Source organism: Alternaria atra (assembly GCF_907166805.1).
Source record: "Alternaria atra isolate CS162 genome assembly, contig: 21, whole genome shotgun sequence".
Lineage (NCBI taxonomy): Eukaryota > Fungi > Ascomycota > Dothideomycetes > Pleosporales > Pleosporaceae > Alternaria > Alternaria atra.
This window is the reverse complement of record NW_025091319.1, coordinates 1,475,861-1,492,061: the sequence shown is the minus strand read 5'-3', so window position 1 is coordinate 1,492,061 and position 16,201 is coordinate 1,475,861. Positions and strand designations below refer to the sequence as shown.

Below are 16,201 nucleotides of genomic sequence, written 5' to 3'. Positions count from 1 at the left end.
ATTTCACGAGCTTGCAAGCCAACGAGTATGCTGTTATCCAACGGCGCGGGATTGGATCGCATCTAACCGGACTGGATACGACACTTTAGGCTTCCTGGAATTCAGTGAGGATGAGAAGAAAAACATATCTACTACGATAAGGAACCAATATGCCTTCGACCCACTCAATGATGTCACTTTGAGGGATGGTGGGAGCTCAAGGAGGGCGAACGTCCCATTGACGACGACAAGGGGGCGTTAGCGATGGCGGAGGTTTTGCTGATGATGAGAGAGAAGGGAAGAAAGTACCCATGATGAGACAGTACAGGCTAGTGGAGGAAGAGGGAACAGCTTGAGTGATTCAGAAGATTTACATAGCTCGAAGGCTGCGACCTCCTGATCCGGAATCGTCAATACGGTAAAGGTACAGTGGAGGACGTAGTGTTCAACAATCTTCATCTGGGTTGGTTGGTCGCTATAGATGACGAAGCGAGTGTCATTCATCGAGTCCTAAGATTAGGATTGTAATTGTAGTTTTATTGCGGCTTTCCATCAACGTCTTTCGTATGCAAGTATGTTACGATGTATGTTGTGGTTCATGCATGTTTACTCACTACACCACTACGCTGCCGCACTATTCTCCGCTAGCACACCATTACTTGTCGCTATATCTCCCATAGCCTTCCCACTCTGCTTTTGTTTACTCTTGAAGTATTGCGTGAAGTCGTGTCTAACCTGATGAATAGCCTCTGCAACGCTCTTTCCCCACACCGGATCATCACTCGCCTTCTCACACATCTTGAAAAACTCCTTCCTCTTCTCTTCATGCGTGGGATCCCAGAGGCGGTGGAAGTTCTCGCGCGACATGGGATCAATCATCTCGCGCCAGATCTTGATGCGGATTTCGGAATATTTATCGAGAATGGAGTCGTCAAGTTCGTCGAGATGGATTCCTGTGAAGCAGTCGTAGAGGGAGCCGACGTCAGCGAAACCGCCTGTCAAGCCCATGCCACCACTTGAGGAGTGTCAGCAAATTATGCGCATCAAAACTATTTTGTACGTACAATGGGTTACATAGATGCGCTGCATCTGCGACCAGTAGTATCTTTCCTACGCGGAAACTGGGTGCACATCTTTGTTGGAGTTTGTACGGACTCATGCTGACGAGCTTGTACTCATCGGGCTTTGGGTGGCCAGGAAGAATTTGTTCGTAGCGGAGCGGTTGGCGTTTCACGAGCTCCTCTTTCGAGAGATCTTCAGAGTCGCCGTATGTTACTCGCCATAAGCCGTCGTTTGTGATCTTAGCAGCCATATACCAGTCGGTTGGGTGAACAATGAAGTTTGAATCCCAGTAGTCGAAGCGCTCGTCGAATGGTAGGTAGACCTAATTTGTTAGCTATCGAATACCCACATCGATGCTTGAGTCGTACATTGGTAGCAACAATCTGCGCCTTCAATGTCTCCCCTGGATATTCCTTCCCGAACAATGCGGTGCGAACACCGCTTGATGCGCCATCAGCACCCACCAGATAGTCACCAGTGATCTTCTTCTTCTCGCCGTCTCTCGTTTTCACGACTGCGGTCGCACCATTGCCGTCTTGTTCCACGCCGACTAGTTTATGGCCCCACTTAATTTCTGTGTTGGGGTAGCTTTCGAAATGCTTTACGAGCAGCGGACCTAATTGATCTAGCGGCAGCACCACCATTGAGTATTTTGATTCTTCTGGCTCGCGACCCATGCCGGCCAAGAAGGTTGTGTCTTGCAACCGCCAGCATACACCTTTGGGGTGAAGACCAACTGCACGTACATCATCTATAATGCCGGCGCGATGGAAGTCGTAGACTGCTGAAGGCGCGTAGTGAGCAGCTCTCGGGTTATCATTAATCTTAGTATCCGCATCGAGGATGGTAACTTTGATGCCGAGGTTCTTCGCAAGGAGGACTCCTAGCAGAAGACCGGAAGGTCCAGCTCCAACAATTACGATCTGCTAGTGTTAGCGATACGCGAAACCCTCACGTAGGGACAAACCAAACGTACATGATTGATTTTCGGCATGATTACGGATCTGTACTACTGCATGTGAATACTGTGAAAGCATCTGCTAACCAGATGTCATTCTTTAAGATAGCATGTCCCTCGTGGTGGGGCAATACAATCCCCGCCCCCAAGATTCTCCATAGTCATCTCAGAGACAATCGGCTGTACTGCAGGTGCGGGGAAGAGCTCGACTGCCCCACATTGTGATCGGCAACGGTGCATCGTATGGCCGGGAGTCGGTACAGGAGGGGAAGGTGCACGTGATGCGATGAGTAATGCAATAGAGCTAAGGGTCTTGGAGGGGTTGGATGCAGGGCTGGCGGATCGTGAGGTATGACGTAATGGTGAGCGCGCGTCTCCCCTGATGATCGTAACTCCGGCATGCGAATGGACCCTGATTGTAGCAAGCCATCGTTGCTATAGCGGGCACCCGTCTTACGAAGATGGTGACGAAGACAATGCGATACACATCAGAAATGTTGGGAAGACGAGGTTCACGCTATTGACACCTCCAGGTCGCGAACATTGTGGAGACTGGAGATAGTCGCGGTGGTGAGATCCGAACAGAATTAGAACACACCACCCACGCAAGACGTCATGACCATGGCATGTCACCGTATTGATCCGGCATACTCGTACACGGACGCATCAGCATGTGATGATGCGAGCGACACCGAAACATCCGCTCCGATTTCCTGGCGTCGCAATGTTGTTGGGACCTTGGAAAGCGCAGGGACTCCCGGACCAGGCGAAAATAAGCTTTACCGGCCCTTCAAGGGTTTTCAGCCTCCTGTTCGCCACTATCTCAACCACAAACAGCTGCAACACCATGCGAGTAATATATTCATCGCTGTCTGCGCTCAACATATCTCTTTCCAACTCGCTTCCGCTGTCATGACTCGACAGTACGATGTGCCTAGGCGCTGCTTGATTCTCGATCATCGCCTAGATGCAATTGCTCCACCCATGTTATCATAGCACAACAAGCTCATTCCCACGATGCCCCTAGATTTGCGACGATTGGGCCGACGCGCGCTGAGAGGCTTGGACGACCCAGTTATACCCACTGTCTCCTTATCTCGGTTTCCCTCAACCAGACTGATCCCAAGCTTTGGCACGGCCTTGTCCACTTTTCTTGCTGCGCCGACAGCCGACCTGGGTATCGATGACTGCAAATCTTGGCTGTAGCGGTGTCCGCGCTTCGTCCAGTGTCGTCAGTCAAGACCTTCATCAAACGTTGTGCAATCCTGCCGGCGGGAAGTTGCTATGAAAGTCGTAGTACGCCGACTCCTGACGGCGTTCAAAAATCTCTGCGTTTCCGGCGAATACAGGCATTTTTATACTCAAACAACTTCGGCGCGCTCGCGGCTCTTCAGTATCGGACTACGCGGGTTCCCTAAAATACTTCCAACGCCAGTGCAGCCACTCCCGCTGCAGCGATCAAGGTTCTGGAATTTTGGGCTACGATTCTGGTGCCTGTCGAGATTTTGGCGCTCCCGACGTTCCATGTCCCCTGCAACTTCCGCTCCACCCTCACTTTGTTAAGCTGACGAACCCGACACCGAACCTTCTGGCCGCTGAGTTTCGACTAGGAAAATTGGGTTGGCACGCCACTACAGAGTTTGAGAACTCTTCGAGTGACGTTTGGGGCCGCGTGCAGCATACCCGCACTAGCGGCTCTTATCAATCCCACACAACGTTGTGACTGCCCGCTTTCCATCGCGATTTCAAGCATCAGCCAGAATCAACGACCTGCTCATTCCTAAGCTTGTATCTTTACCAAACCATTCTTATCATTTCCAGGCGCCCACAATACACAGACCACCGCCATCTAGTCATACCCTGTACGTCCCTTGGGACTCGCGATACTTCAAAAGCTCCACCGTTAGGCGCATGAACGGTCCCAGATATCAGCCTGCCTATTAAGAACTACCGGCGATTTAGCGCACAAACAGGACTTACCACGTGCAACGTTATCTGCACTTAGTCGCGGAAGTCGGCGCGTTGGTAATTATTGCGAGCGCACTGGCTACTCCTGACGTGCCCAACTAGCCGTCCGATAGTGCCCAAGAAGATACAATATCATCATGAACCCCTTTCAAGATGCCGGTCCGTCTCGTCAGGCCAACTTTGAACCCGAGGACCAGATGTCCGCCACTCCTGGCAGGAAACGTGTTGGCTGGCATGCAGAGCATCCCGTTGTACGCTCAGCACAATCTCCCGAAGATACAGGCTCTGGAGGGCACAACACGCCCCTCGAACGATCAGATGTATCACACGATGACCTCCAGAAGATCCGTGCCTCACTACGCTTAGCTCTTGGGGACGAGCATCTACAGGAAGAAGTTATACAGGAACCTATCGCTGCCCCAAAAGACGTACAGAAACCTCGCCCAGCTATCCGGAAACCGGGTCCGCGAACGCCACCTCCGGAGTTTTATCTCAACGATCAACCAAATCCATTCGACGACAATGCGGCATCGACTCCTTCTGTAGGCCACGATCTTAAAGAGCGATCAGGGCTTGCTGCTCAACGCCGCGCAGCGAGGCTGTCTAAGTCCGTGGGCACTTACTCTGCTCCGATATCGCGGCGCAACTCTAGAGAGATCGCTTCTCCACCTGTCGAACTCCAGAACCTCTCAAAACGATACGAGTCGGTGGGCGACACTTCCGACGATGACGAAGACGACCCTAGGTTCATGAAGCGTGCATCCATGCTCCTTCGTCAGCACACCATCCGAGCTGCCAATGGCCAAACTGGGTTGAGTGCCGAGGATCTGTATCACACTGACGCACCACTTCAGTCAGGCCAAGTAACACCGGACGCTATGGAGGTTGAGGATGAGCACGTCGTTCGTCCTACCAAGTACCGGACAGGAGTGTTGGGTACCCTTATTAAGATGTCATCTAATGCAGCACCGCCATCGGCACGTCGACCCGCTCACCATCGAACTCTCAGTACTGGCACGTTTAGCGGAGCGTCAACGGCAGCCAACTCCCCGAACCCATCGCCGCCTGCCTCCGGGTACTCAACCCCACGCGGGAGCCGTCCTTGGTTCCGAAGCCACCACAACAACCAATCGGCAACATCCATCTCGCAGCTAGTCGGATCCTCAGCGCACAGCTTTGCTGCACCTGCGCAGCAGGAGCTGGGTCAGGAATTTGATCAACAATACAAGAAAACAACCCGCCCTGGCATGGGAAAACGTTCCAAATCGGACGAGTCTATACTCCCTTTCAAGAAGAACAAGAGGAAGGAGGAGGAGATCAAGATCAAGATTCATCTAGCCGGTACACTTGCACGTCAAAATTATCTCCGCAAGTTGTGTAAGGCACTAATGATGTATGGAGCTCCGACTCATCGACTGGAAGAGTACCTCAATATGTCGGCTCGTGTCTTGGAGATCGAGGCACAGTTTTTGTACATGCCTGGCTGCATGATTGTAGCATTTGACGACTCCTCGGTTCACACCAGTGAAGTTAAGCTCGTTCGGACTAGCCAGGGCGTTGATCTTGGCAAATTACGAGATGTGCACGAGATCTATAAGGACGTGGTACATGATAGGATTGGCGTGGATGAGGCTACACCTCGACTAGACGCTATCATGATGCGCAAAGACAAGTTCAACAAGTGGCTTCGGGTACCGATGTATGGCTTAGCTTCCGCGACAGTCGGGCCTTTCGCGTTCCAAGCTCGATTTATCGACCTGCCCTTCTGCTTCCTCCTAGGATGTATCATCGGGTGGCTTCAACTCGTCGTTGCACCTGGAAACGACCTTATCAGCAACGTTTTCGAGATAGGAGCATCCGTTATTACCAGCTTTGCCGCGCGTGCTCTCGGATCCATCCGACACGACGGGAAAGAGATCTTCTGTTTCAGTGCTATGGCTCAGTCCAGTATTGCCCTCATCCTGCCCGGTTTTATGGTACTTTGTGCGTCGTTGGAGCTGCAGAGTAAACACATTGTCGCTGGATCTGTACGCATGGTGTATGCTATCATCTACTCTCTCTTCCTTGGATTCGGTATTACGATCGGTACTGTGCTATACGGCATGATGGACGGCAACGCGACCTCGCGGACGACATGCCACGAGCCAATGTCAACAAACTTCTACTACCTCTTCGTCCCAGCGTTCGCGATCTGTCTACAGATTGTTAATCAGGCCAAGTACAAGCAGATGCCTTCCATGACTGTCATCGCTTTCATTGGCTGGGTTATCAACTTCCACAGCTCAAAGTACTTCAAGAGCAACGCCCAGGTTAGCAACACACTTGGAGCGCTAGGCATCGGTATCGCCGCCAACGCTCATGCGCGTTTTGGCCGTCATATCGAAAACTGGAGCTTGGACCTGTGGGAGAATAAGATGCGGCCCCAGTTGGTCAAGGTGCGAAAGTTGTATCGCAGGAAGAGCCCTGAATCCCTCCGTACGCACAAGGTCGAGCGATCCGCTTATGACCCAGCCCATAACAGTAGTGGCCACACATCGCGAGCTAGCTCAGTCAGCGATTTCACACCACACACCAGAAAAATCGGCTACGGTCTTGCCGCAGCCGCCATGTTGCCAGCTATCTTCGTGCAAGTCCCATCTGGACTCAGTGTGCAAGGTTCGCTTGTGTCGGGCCTGACTTCAGCCGATCAGATCGTGCGTAACAGCACCGGCAACGCTACGACACTCAGCAGTGCCGATGTAGGCAGCAGCACGAGCATCAATTCCATCGCCCTGGGCGTTGGTTTCTCTGTTGTCCAGATTGCGATTGGTATCACAGTAGGCCTGTTTTTGGCCGCACTCATCGTGTACCCGTTGGGTAAGAGGAGGTCGGGATTGTTCAGTTTCTAGGCAATGCTGTACATTATCCGCCTCTCGCGTATACCCGTCATTGCTGCCTTGCCAACTGGTGGAGCACACGCTATTTCAGCCGCATCAGAACGAACGGCATTTACAATATATCCTAGAACGCATTTTCATCTGTTATTTTTTCAAAGCAAGCGAGTCGAGCATTTGTGGGAGTTTGGGTTGTTATTTTCGCCAGCTAGGGCAGCTTCTGTGAAGCTACGACATAGAATTAGACACGATTCTCGTAATGTATTACTATCTGCAGCGCTCTCGGGCTGGACCTTCTCCAAGCTTTCCAATTTCCCACTCAATATGATGACATCATCATGTGATGATTGCGCGGAGGATACGTTTCTGTATTCGGGATAGCGCATACAATCGCCCCCATCCCCCAAATCGTCATTGCTTCACGCTGGACTCTGCGATAGTCACGGACTTTGGCAATTACCTTTGATTGTGCTAATGTACCTTGGACGCGCCGAGGTTCTAGTTGCGCCTATTTCTTTCCTTCTACGATGCAGTATAGGTGTGAGGGTGCCGAGGCGCAGTATTACCCCGCAAGCTGCACTTACCAGTTCGACACATCCAGTAACATGCCAAACGCCAAAGCGTGTACCCACACAACGCCTGAGGCGTGCACATTACGGCACACTGATGTGGCTGAAGGTACGCCAAAGACTGGTTTATGACACGTAATGTCCAACCTTGGATGCCTAACATCGGTGTCGGTGGTTGCCAGCTCTCGATTACAAAGCTCGCGACTTCTACGTCCGACCTTGTGCGCGACTGTCCAGCCTAAAATAACATTGTCACATCAACTGCCATCACGCTCGACACTCAAATCAATTGGACCAGCCTAGTACTACTTTCACGCCCGTCTTCATCCAAGCCACACTTCTTACTCACCCTGCAACCCAACAAAATGACAGTAACACAAATAATCCACTTCCGCGCGCCCTCGGCCTCAGAAGCCGACTCACAAGCCCACACGGCCGTTAAAGCCCTCAAAGGCGCCAAAGCCCCCGAAAATTACGTTCTAGGCACCCAGATCCAGGACAAGCGTAATCTGCAACTGACTTCGGAATGGCACGACCCCAAAGCCGAGTCCTCAAAAGAAGCGGACAAATACCGCGAAACCGTCATCAAAACTCTCGGGAACCCTGAGAAGATGTTTCACGTTTCATTCAAAGATGGAGACTCGGCTTTTGATAACGGTGGCCCGTTATCCTCGCCCTTGGTCGAGTTCGTGCAGATCTACTTCCCAGCCAGCAAAGTCACAGAAGACTTCCGGAGTAAGATTGAAAAGGAGTTCAAGAAGTTCGACGATATGTGTGCGAAGGTCGTCAAGGGTAATGGTGGTTTAGCGTATGGATGGGTGCTGGAAGAGCAGGAGCACAAGGATGTGAAGGAGAAGGCGAAGTGCTTTTTCGTGTCCAGAGGGTGGGAGGGCATGCAGTATTTTGAGGATGTGATAAAGACGGAGGAGTACAAGGAGGCTGTGCAAATCCTGCTGGGGTGGCAGGCGCCGTGGGATATGTGGCATGTCAAGAGGGAGTTTTAAGGTTATAGACCTACCGTGTGCTGCCGTCAGTCATACGCGTGGAGGCGCAACGGATCCTCAGTAAAACTCCCATGTGTGCCGATCACATCTGCACATATACTATCCACCACATTAATACCTCTATCGAAGCAGTCTAGTATTAAATATGCGTCTTTCGGTGTGTCTGCAATTGCTCCTACTTGATAGGTTGTTCCTATTGTGGATATCATTAAGATTATGGTCGCTGTGGTTGGTCCGCTGCTCAGCCATGTGTAATGGTACTAAGGATTGCCGTCAAATTTCCCGCACATTATATGCAATCATTCGAGACAATGCGATACGTCGCTCCACAACTTCGCCTCATCCATACGCCCAAGAAAGACGAGCCAGCGCAACATGGACGTGCAAAATGAGCTGCTCTGCCTAGAGCTCCGTGCAGGATCGTAAGTACGACCCTCTCCGTCATGCCTCTACAGAAGCTCATCATGTACTAGGAAATATGGCTGACAGCAAGATATAGGAGTTTTCGAAAGTCGATCAAGGCCACTCGCAAACTTTCGTTGATGAGAAAACCTGAAGCGTTACATGCTCATGAGAGCCAAAAGATGTTGTTCGAGAGACAGACGAAAGCATCAGCCGATGCCTATGTCTTACAACTAGCGGCTGCAAGATACATCTGGAGCTTGAAAATTTCAAGACATCATCGGGTCGATGTGCTCACTTCACTCAAGATGTGCTAGACTTCACAATTAAAGGTTGCATCAAGGCTGCGCAAGAGTGGGTCAAGGTTAGTAATCTAAAGTAGTGCGTGATGGTAGTCGCTAACATTACCAAACAGATGAACCATTAAGACGAGACATGTACGTGATAGTACCAACATCATAGAAGGCTCGAAGTGAGGTATAATTCATGAGCTTGAACTGCCAGAGGAATAAGAAAGACTATCGTATCGCTAAGAAACTTTTGTCTCGTCATCTTTTATGGCGAGTTCCTTCAGAACGAGGTTCTCGAATCCTTTCCAGCGGTTCTCACCGAGGGAGCGCTCAGGAAGTTGTGGATACTCAATGAACAAAGACTGTTTGAGGATCGATAAACGGTGCAATTTGAGGGTTCTTATGAGGACTAGGCCGAACAGCACACTCGAGTTCACCACAGCTCGCGCTAACTCAAATACAGCCTTGAGAATTCACAACTGGCCCCAACTAGACTTGGCACATCACATGCGCATAGACCGCTCTATGAGTATGGCTGACGACGTAACGTTATGACGGAGTTCAAAATCATGCTTTTGGGGTGAAAGTACCAATGCTCGCGACTGACAAGTACAAAAACATGTTATACAGTTTATGATGCAACCGTTGCATCGTATGATCGTAACAAAACATTCAAAGCAACCTGTTCCTACACCAAAAAGACCGCCTAGATGAAATATGAAAGACAGGGTAATATAAGAATTGTGAGAACATAGCTACGAAGGGTTCCGAAAGATAATCCTTGGGCTATGCCGCACATCATAGATAGGGGGGATCGTTTGAGACGTAGGAGTCCGCATGCTGAGTAGGGCGTCCCTGGGCGAACGAGGCACATCGCGTGGTATGTTTACCCGAGCCTGTGAGCGCATATGACTCAGAGGTGGTGATCTCGGTGTATCCGTGGATTGCATTGACGCTAGCTCATACTGATCGATCTTTGGCTGCTGATCTGGCGAAGTGTCTATGGGCGAAGGCAAAGGCGAAGGGTATTTTGTCTTCGCACTGCTGAACCAGCCGTTGATGGCTGCACCCATAGGAGATGTTAAATCTTGGATGGAGCCTGGTCTGAACCCTCGTCCCTCATGTGCGGTTATCAGTGATGGAGTCTGAAGATGCGTTGTGGTACTGAACTTTGGGGGCTGCGCACGGCTGGACGACCGTACCGGTAATGTTGCAGGACTGGGAGGGCTCTTCGAATTTGACAACCCTGGCAACTCGGTTACCCTAGATACTGTTTGTGATCGCATTGCTCGAATGGGTGGTACGATAGACGCCAGACATGGACTCTGTTGAGGTTGCGGTGAGATGGAAGAAGAGCAGTCGGGTGGAAACAGCGAAAAGCGTTGCGCGTATGGCGTTGTCAAGGTTGGCGTCGGAGTACGACTGGAGTAGCATGAGCTTGAGGAAGTTGGCATAGGGCTATGGATTCTTGACGGTGGACTGGGTGCCTTCCTAGAAGGGATGAATGATTGTAAAAGCAAGGCTTGCGGCGATGCGCACGATGGTGACAGTGCGCCTGAGCTTTCTGTGCGTGGACTTGCCCAGTCTAAACTTCGTTGCCGTCGAGGGTCCCGAAACGGTATGTAGATATTCAAGCCGCGTACACTAGCTTGTTTACTGAGCGGTGTATATGGTCTCGGAGGTGACAAAGGCGATAAAGGCCTTGGGGTAGGGAGACAGGGCGATACTTGCGGCACATGACGGTATTGGGCATCTGCATCTGCAGATGGATCCCAGAGATCCAGAGCTTTCGTCTTGTTTTGTCGGCGAAACCACAACGATGACTTTGAACGTCCCGCTTCCTCATCAATGGAATGGAGCCGGCTCTTCATAGAATGAATCCTTCGCAAGTCACTGTGCAGGCCTTTGAAGAAAGGGACCATGTACGGAATGCTTGCAGTCGCGATGCTAAGGCATACATGGCCTTGCGTCATGATTGCTGGAACCCAAAGCCGGTATTGAGGACCACTGTGGAGTGTAGCCGGATATAGCAAGATGAGGCGAACGAGTGACGCGCTCAGTACCAGTATACGCGGCGCAAAACATGCAATGACTGCAAACTTCCTTGAAAGCCGTACTTGAAGACATGCCACAAGGTGTACTGACAGCATAATGATGGCGACCTCGGTTGACATGTCGACTATGCAATAGACGATCCAGAAGATCCGCTGCTTCAGTCAGCCCCCAGTCATACCTACATCAAACAGCCCGTGTTACTTACCGCGTTGGAGCATTGCAGGCTTACAATCTCCCATGGCCGAGGAAGCTCGCACTGGAATGCGATGGCTACAACCGATGCTATCGTCCAAGCTGCTACCAAAATGCCGAAAGCCATCACGATTCGGCGGATAATGCGCTGCATTACAACAACGTTGTAGAACAACACCAAAATCGATAACTTCGCGAAGCCAATGGCTGCAACATATAAAATCTCGGACGCGTAATAGCCTTTCATAAGCAAGTCGGTCTGCTCAAGCGCCAATGGGTCAACGGTGCCGAGGCCCTCCGATGACAAAACAATAGCCATTATTGAAAGGCTGATGCCAAATGACTGTGCGAATTAGTATACAATAAACAGAAGCGTGCTGTGTAGCTTACGAATGCTAAAAATGTGAGAAGATCATCGAGCGTCGCTTTTCGAAAGACAACGACTTTCATAATCTGGCGTGCGCCAAAGACCATGATCGTAATGACAAGGATGGTCCATGATACGATTCTGATGGTGTTGGTTCGGTCGGTGCCGCCATCTGATGTACTTCTAGTGGAGATGTATGCAAGTGGTAGTTTCATAGTCGAGAAAAGCAAAGAAACGTGGAACGCTCACGAAACCGGCCCAAGAGGAAACGACAAGGAAATAGTGAAGTTATCAGATTGTTGCGCCCCGTAACACCATAAGCATGACGAAAGAAAAGAACATGAAGCAGAGAGGATGTCGCTGACTAGGCGGATCATGCGCAGTACATCGTTGAAGAAGAGCCATGCGTATGCTCTAGGTCTTCCGGGGATTAGACCAAAAACAGTATACGAGACGATCAATCCCAAAATATCGCGACAACATGCTTTTGGTGTAGCTTACTATGATATTCGGTTCGGCAGTTGTTCCCTGGCTACCACAAGTCTGAACTGGCTAAATACCAGCATGTGGTATCCGGTGTGCTATCTGCGAACCCCATGCCCATTTCTAGAATAGTGTGCTGTCGTGCACTGGTAAGCGCATAGGCGACTGGGGAACGCTGCGTCATACACCTAATCTTGGGGTAAATAGGCGCTCGCGATGATTTGTAGGTACAGCTGACGGGTGGCGCGGCTGACATGCAGTGTTCCTCCCGGCGGATTTGCGCGTTAGGGCGCGGCGCCATCCTCCCGCGCCCTCAATGTAGACGCGCACGAACACTTGCGAACGGTACGAAGAAACCAAATCGCACAATGCCTTTGTAGTCACATTCAAGTGTAGAACTGATAATAGTCGCATAACAGGAGGACGATAGTCGCGTTCTACGCAGCAAATGCCGGTCGCTGTGCTTAAGGCCCGGTTCAATGGGAGTGTACGGAATTTGCTCGGCTTCTATGCCTTCGACCTGCTACTGATTATCACATCGGTCTCAGATGTTATTACTTGAGCAGCAGGCAAGAATGAATTCGCCGAGAATCGCAACGATGCCGATTCTGTCACTGGACGTTGAATTTTGGTGTTATGTCCTTGCCGTGTCGCGTCGCGTGTCTTTTCTTGGATCTTCGTGCGTGCAGCACCCAGGCCCAGGTATCTCATCCTTCCGGAAACCGACAACGTGGCTGGGCGCTTGGAGTGTTCCTGTCTCGCAAGCCATGGTTCGAAGTAGATGAGGTACCTATTCTTATATCAGGCCCACTGTAAAGCTACTACCATGCTCAAAGTCAATGGCGATGCAAAAAGACATAACATCATGACGGGAGAAGATTCTTTGCGATATTGCAGTAGTGGGTCGATTCGCACAACGGGAATTGATGCGTGTTGATGCGATGGATAGGGTGAAAGGTGGACTGGAGCAGACGATAAGGCGTGGCTTCTTGATCTAGCTTAGCGGATGATGTCAGCACCATCACTAAGTGCTTTCATGCACTTCCCCCAAGGTTGTGCGACGGTTTCTTCATGAATATCGACAAGATGTACCTTCCACCATGATGACGTGTGCTTCCTCCTTACGTTAGTAATACTCGAGTGGATCGACAGCTCGAATACGCTTAGATGACCTGCGGTATTTGCCGGTCAGGAACTTGTGCGGCACACCTACTGATACTGCTCCTGTGCAAACGTACTAATGCGAAGTGAGTATACTCTACGTCGAGGATATCGCACTTTGGTTCTGGTGCTAAAGTCTGAGCAGCAGTACGAGCCGCCGCCAACCAAAGTGGTGCTATTCTTGGACTCCGTCCCATCACATCTGCTCCTCTTCCTCCTGCTTGCCTTGTGCTGGCGGTGATGTTTGCTTCATGATTCATTCGGCTGTTCTTTTAGATCGCCATCCAGGATGAAGCGTGCACAGTGCGCTAGTGCCTGAAGATTGTCGGTCCGGGCGGCGCTTTCCGACGATCCGGTTCTCTTTGGGCTAGTCGCCCCTATTTTGGGCTGAACGTCTCATCCGCAGATATTGAAACGAACATTCCTCACTCCGAACAGGTCACGGCCACACACATGGCGGCACTCCGCCATCCGGAACGACGCCACGCAACACCGACACACTTCAAAGGTCTGAAGGAAACAAAGTTCAGTCCATAAAGCTTGGTTGAGCTTAACTGCATCAACCTTCAATGCTTGTTCGTCAAAAAGCATGACGAAGCTCGTGGGTCAAACATGTGAAGTCTTGGGCTTTGCCGTCTGAGCTAGAGATCAACACTGCGATAGTCAGGTACCGTTTGATTAGGCCGAGTACGAACCTCATAAAGGTCTATTGCAACTGCTTCCTTTTGTATAGGCTTGACGTCTCAAAATCTGTATCTCTTCATTATTCTCCTCATTATAAATAACCCTAACTTCTAATTCTTAATATTCAGTCTTTACTGCTGTTGTGGTCTGACATGAATGCCTCCGCGACTATCCGTGCTTCTTACATCCGTCAGGCGCGGATGAGCATGACGCCTCGCCCATCTAGCATAGAGATGTTCACAACGGTTCTTCAGCCACGCCCAGCTTCAAACGGGAAGCTCGAATCTTTCGTACACGTCGATCACATCGGACATCGTGAGAAATGTCATTCGGAGCGCATTGCACAATCTATCGTCTTCGACATCGAAAACAGCGCCGACAGCAGCCAGACATACATTGACAACGGCTATCTGGACAATGCTTCGTACATGGAATTGGACAACAGCATTTCTGTAAGGGTACGGCTAAAGGTTATGTTTACGGTCTTCCCTTACCGTGACCCTATCTACCTCGTCGCGATCATCTTCCTTATTGGATCTATCGATCTCGTCATCAACGCTTTCTTCGACCTACTGCCTCGCATCATGCCATCCACCATTTTCGAAACCGAGGAAACAATCGCTGCTCCTACCACAATCTTGATTGGATCAATCTTCTTCTTTGTAGCCGGTGTCTTTGACACTTTCAGCGCTCTGAACGTAGATCGCGGTACACTCACGATGTCGAAATGGGACCCTGAAAAAGTCAAATACCGTCCTGCGCTTCTCGGCACTCCGGAGTTCAAGTGGATACCTTCATGGCCAAAAGCGTGGGACTTAACCAGGAACAATTTGGCTTTTCAGGCAGGTCTCATCGTCCTGTTTGGTGGCATTATCTTTATGTTTGCTGGTATCGTCGACTTTCCTGGAATAGTCTCAGAAGAGGATCCCTTATTCGGTCTTATCGTCTTCGGGCCGCAGGTCATACATGGCGCCCTCTTCTTAGGCGCAAACGCTATGCTGGCTGTCTTTGAACAAGAGCGCTGGTACAAGCCCAAGTTCTTTGATCCGGATTGGCAGAGTGCATTCCTGAATGCCGTTGGTGGGCTTGGCGTCATGCTGGCTGGTTTCTTCCTTTACCAGAGAGGAGAGAGTGAAGAGCAGAGTGAAATAAATGCAGCTATTGCGGCAATGGCAGGGAGCTGGGCTTTCTTGGTTGGCAGTATAATCAGGTGGTACGTTGTTATGGAGTTCTGGTAGAGGTTACCACTGTGTCGCGTAAATGCAGCCATGACTCACGAGTCATGACCACAGTCATAAGCGTGCAGCTTTGTTGTGGTTCGCGTGTACTACCTAGGCAGGTAAAGACAATCTCGACCCACAACAGACGCTCACCGTCCATTCGTTATAATAGTTAGATCTAATAATACTCTCTCCGATTCTCAAATCAACCGCGCAAAGCTCCTCACGCCATTGCAGATAGCAATGGTGCCTACGACCCGATCTCAAAGCAAAAACGCTGCCTCAAGCTTGCAAATGCTCCCTTACAAAACACCTGCAACTAGAACACACGATGTCTGAACTATTGCGGAGTTTAATGCGCATTGGAACGAGTGAGTGTAACTCGCCATAGACGGATAAGTATGCGTTGGTGAGATTATGATCGCCAAGAAGGTCGAGAAGGTCGAAATCGCTTCCCTCCCTTGAGAGCGCGGCCCTTGACCATTGGAGACTACCTAACTTACGGGGTGAAGCCTAAGCTCGCAACTGCAAATCGCTGGTGACCTAGCGTATCGTGGGGCCATCGAAAGCTCCCACCTAGATTCTACACCACTATGCCAGGCCGTGCGGAGGTATGTGCTGCGAGAGCTACGTGATATGATCTACGTACAGCTAGGAAACCTCCGGAACCCGTCTTGTGAGACCTCGATATCCCAACCTGAAGCGAACAAGCACACCAAAAGGAATAAGCCTCGCTCTCTCTTCTCTCAATGCGCTAGTATGGCAGCTAGCGTCATCAGAGACCAAGACCCTTATCATCTCGATCCCACCATCGTCGGTGAAGGTTCAGTTGTAGAGTTCACCGACCTCCTGTATTGATAGTCGTGGTTCGGTATCAATCACGATTCTTCGGTAAGCAGAGTTCTGAATGAGGATGCATGGAAGCAGAGTGTTT

The 16,201-nt window shown here is 50.5% G+C and overlaps 5 protein-coding genes across 5 annotated transcripts; 3 read left to right on the top strand and 2 right to left on the bottom strand.

Moving 5' to 3' along the window:
• Positions 1-600: 600 nt before the first annotated feature.
• On the bottom strand, positions 601-2,035 carry ALTATR162_LOCUS925 (uncharacterized protein; the record flags this gene model as incomplete). Its single annotated transcript, XM_043308520.1, has 4 exons — positions 601-994; positions 1,044-1,363; positions 1,410-1,964; positions 2,018-2,035. The coding sequence occupies 4 exons, from the start codon at positions 2,033-2,035 to the stop codon at positions 601-603; spliced, it is 1,287 nt and encodes a 428-aa protein (XP_043164455.1).
• Positions 2,036-4,104: 2,069 nt separating this feature from the next.
• On the top strand, positions 4,105-6,855 carry ALTATR162_LOCUS924 (uncharacterized protein; the record flags this gene model as incomplete). The annotated part of the gene is made up of 1 exon (XM_043308519.1): positions 4,105-6,855. One exon carries the CDS (start codon positions 4,105-4,107, stop codon positions 6,853-6,855), a length of 2,751 nt encoding a protein of 916 aa, XP_043164454.1.
• A 919-nt stretch (positions 6,856-7,774) lies between these two features.
• ALTATR162_LOCUS923 (uncharacterized protein) lies at positions 7,775-8,413 on the top strand (the record flags this gene model as incomplete). The annotated part of the gene is made up of 1 exon (XM_043308518.1): positions 7,775-8,413. The coding sequence occupies one exon, from the start codon at positions 7,775-7,777 to the stop codon at positions 8,411-8,413; it is 639 nt and encodes a 212-aa protein (XP_043164453.1).
• A 931-nt stretch (positions 8,414-9,344) lies between these two features.
• On the bottom strand, positions 9,345-11,934 carry ALTATR162_LOCUS922 (uncharacterized protein; the record flags this gene model as incomplete). The annotated part of the gene is made up of 4 exons (XM_043308517.1): positions 9,345-9,467; positions 11,223-11,312; positions 11,366-11,695; positions 11,743-11,934. 4 exons carry the CDS (start codon positions 11,932-11,934, stop codon positions 9,345-9,347), a joined length of 735 nt encoding a protein of 244 aa, XP_043164452.1.
• A 2,346-nt stretch (positions 11,935-14,280) lies between these two features.
• Positions 14,281-15,285, top strand: ALTATR162_LOCUS921 (uncharacterized protein; the record flags this gene model as incomplete). Its single annotated transcript, XM_043308516.1, has 1 exon — positions 14,281-15,285. One exon carries the CDS (start codon positions 14,281-14,283, stop codon positions 15,283-15,285), a length of 1,005 nt encoding a protein of 334 aa, XP_043164451.1.
• Between the last annotated feature and the right edge of the window lie 916 nt (positions 15,286-16,201).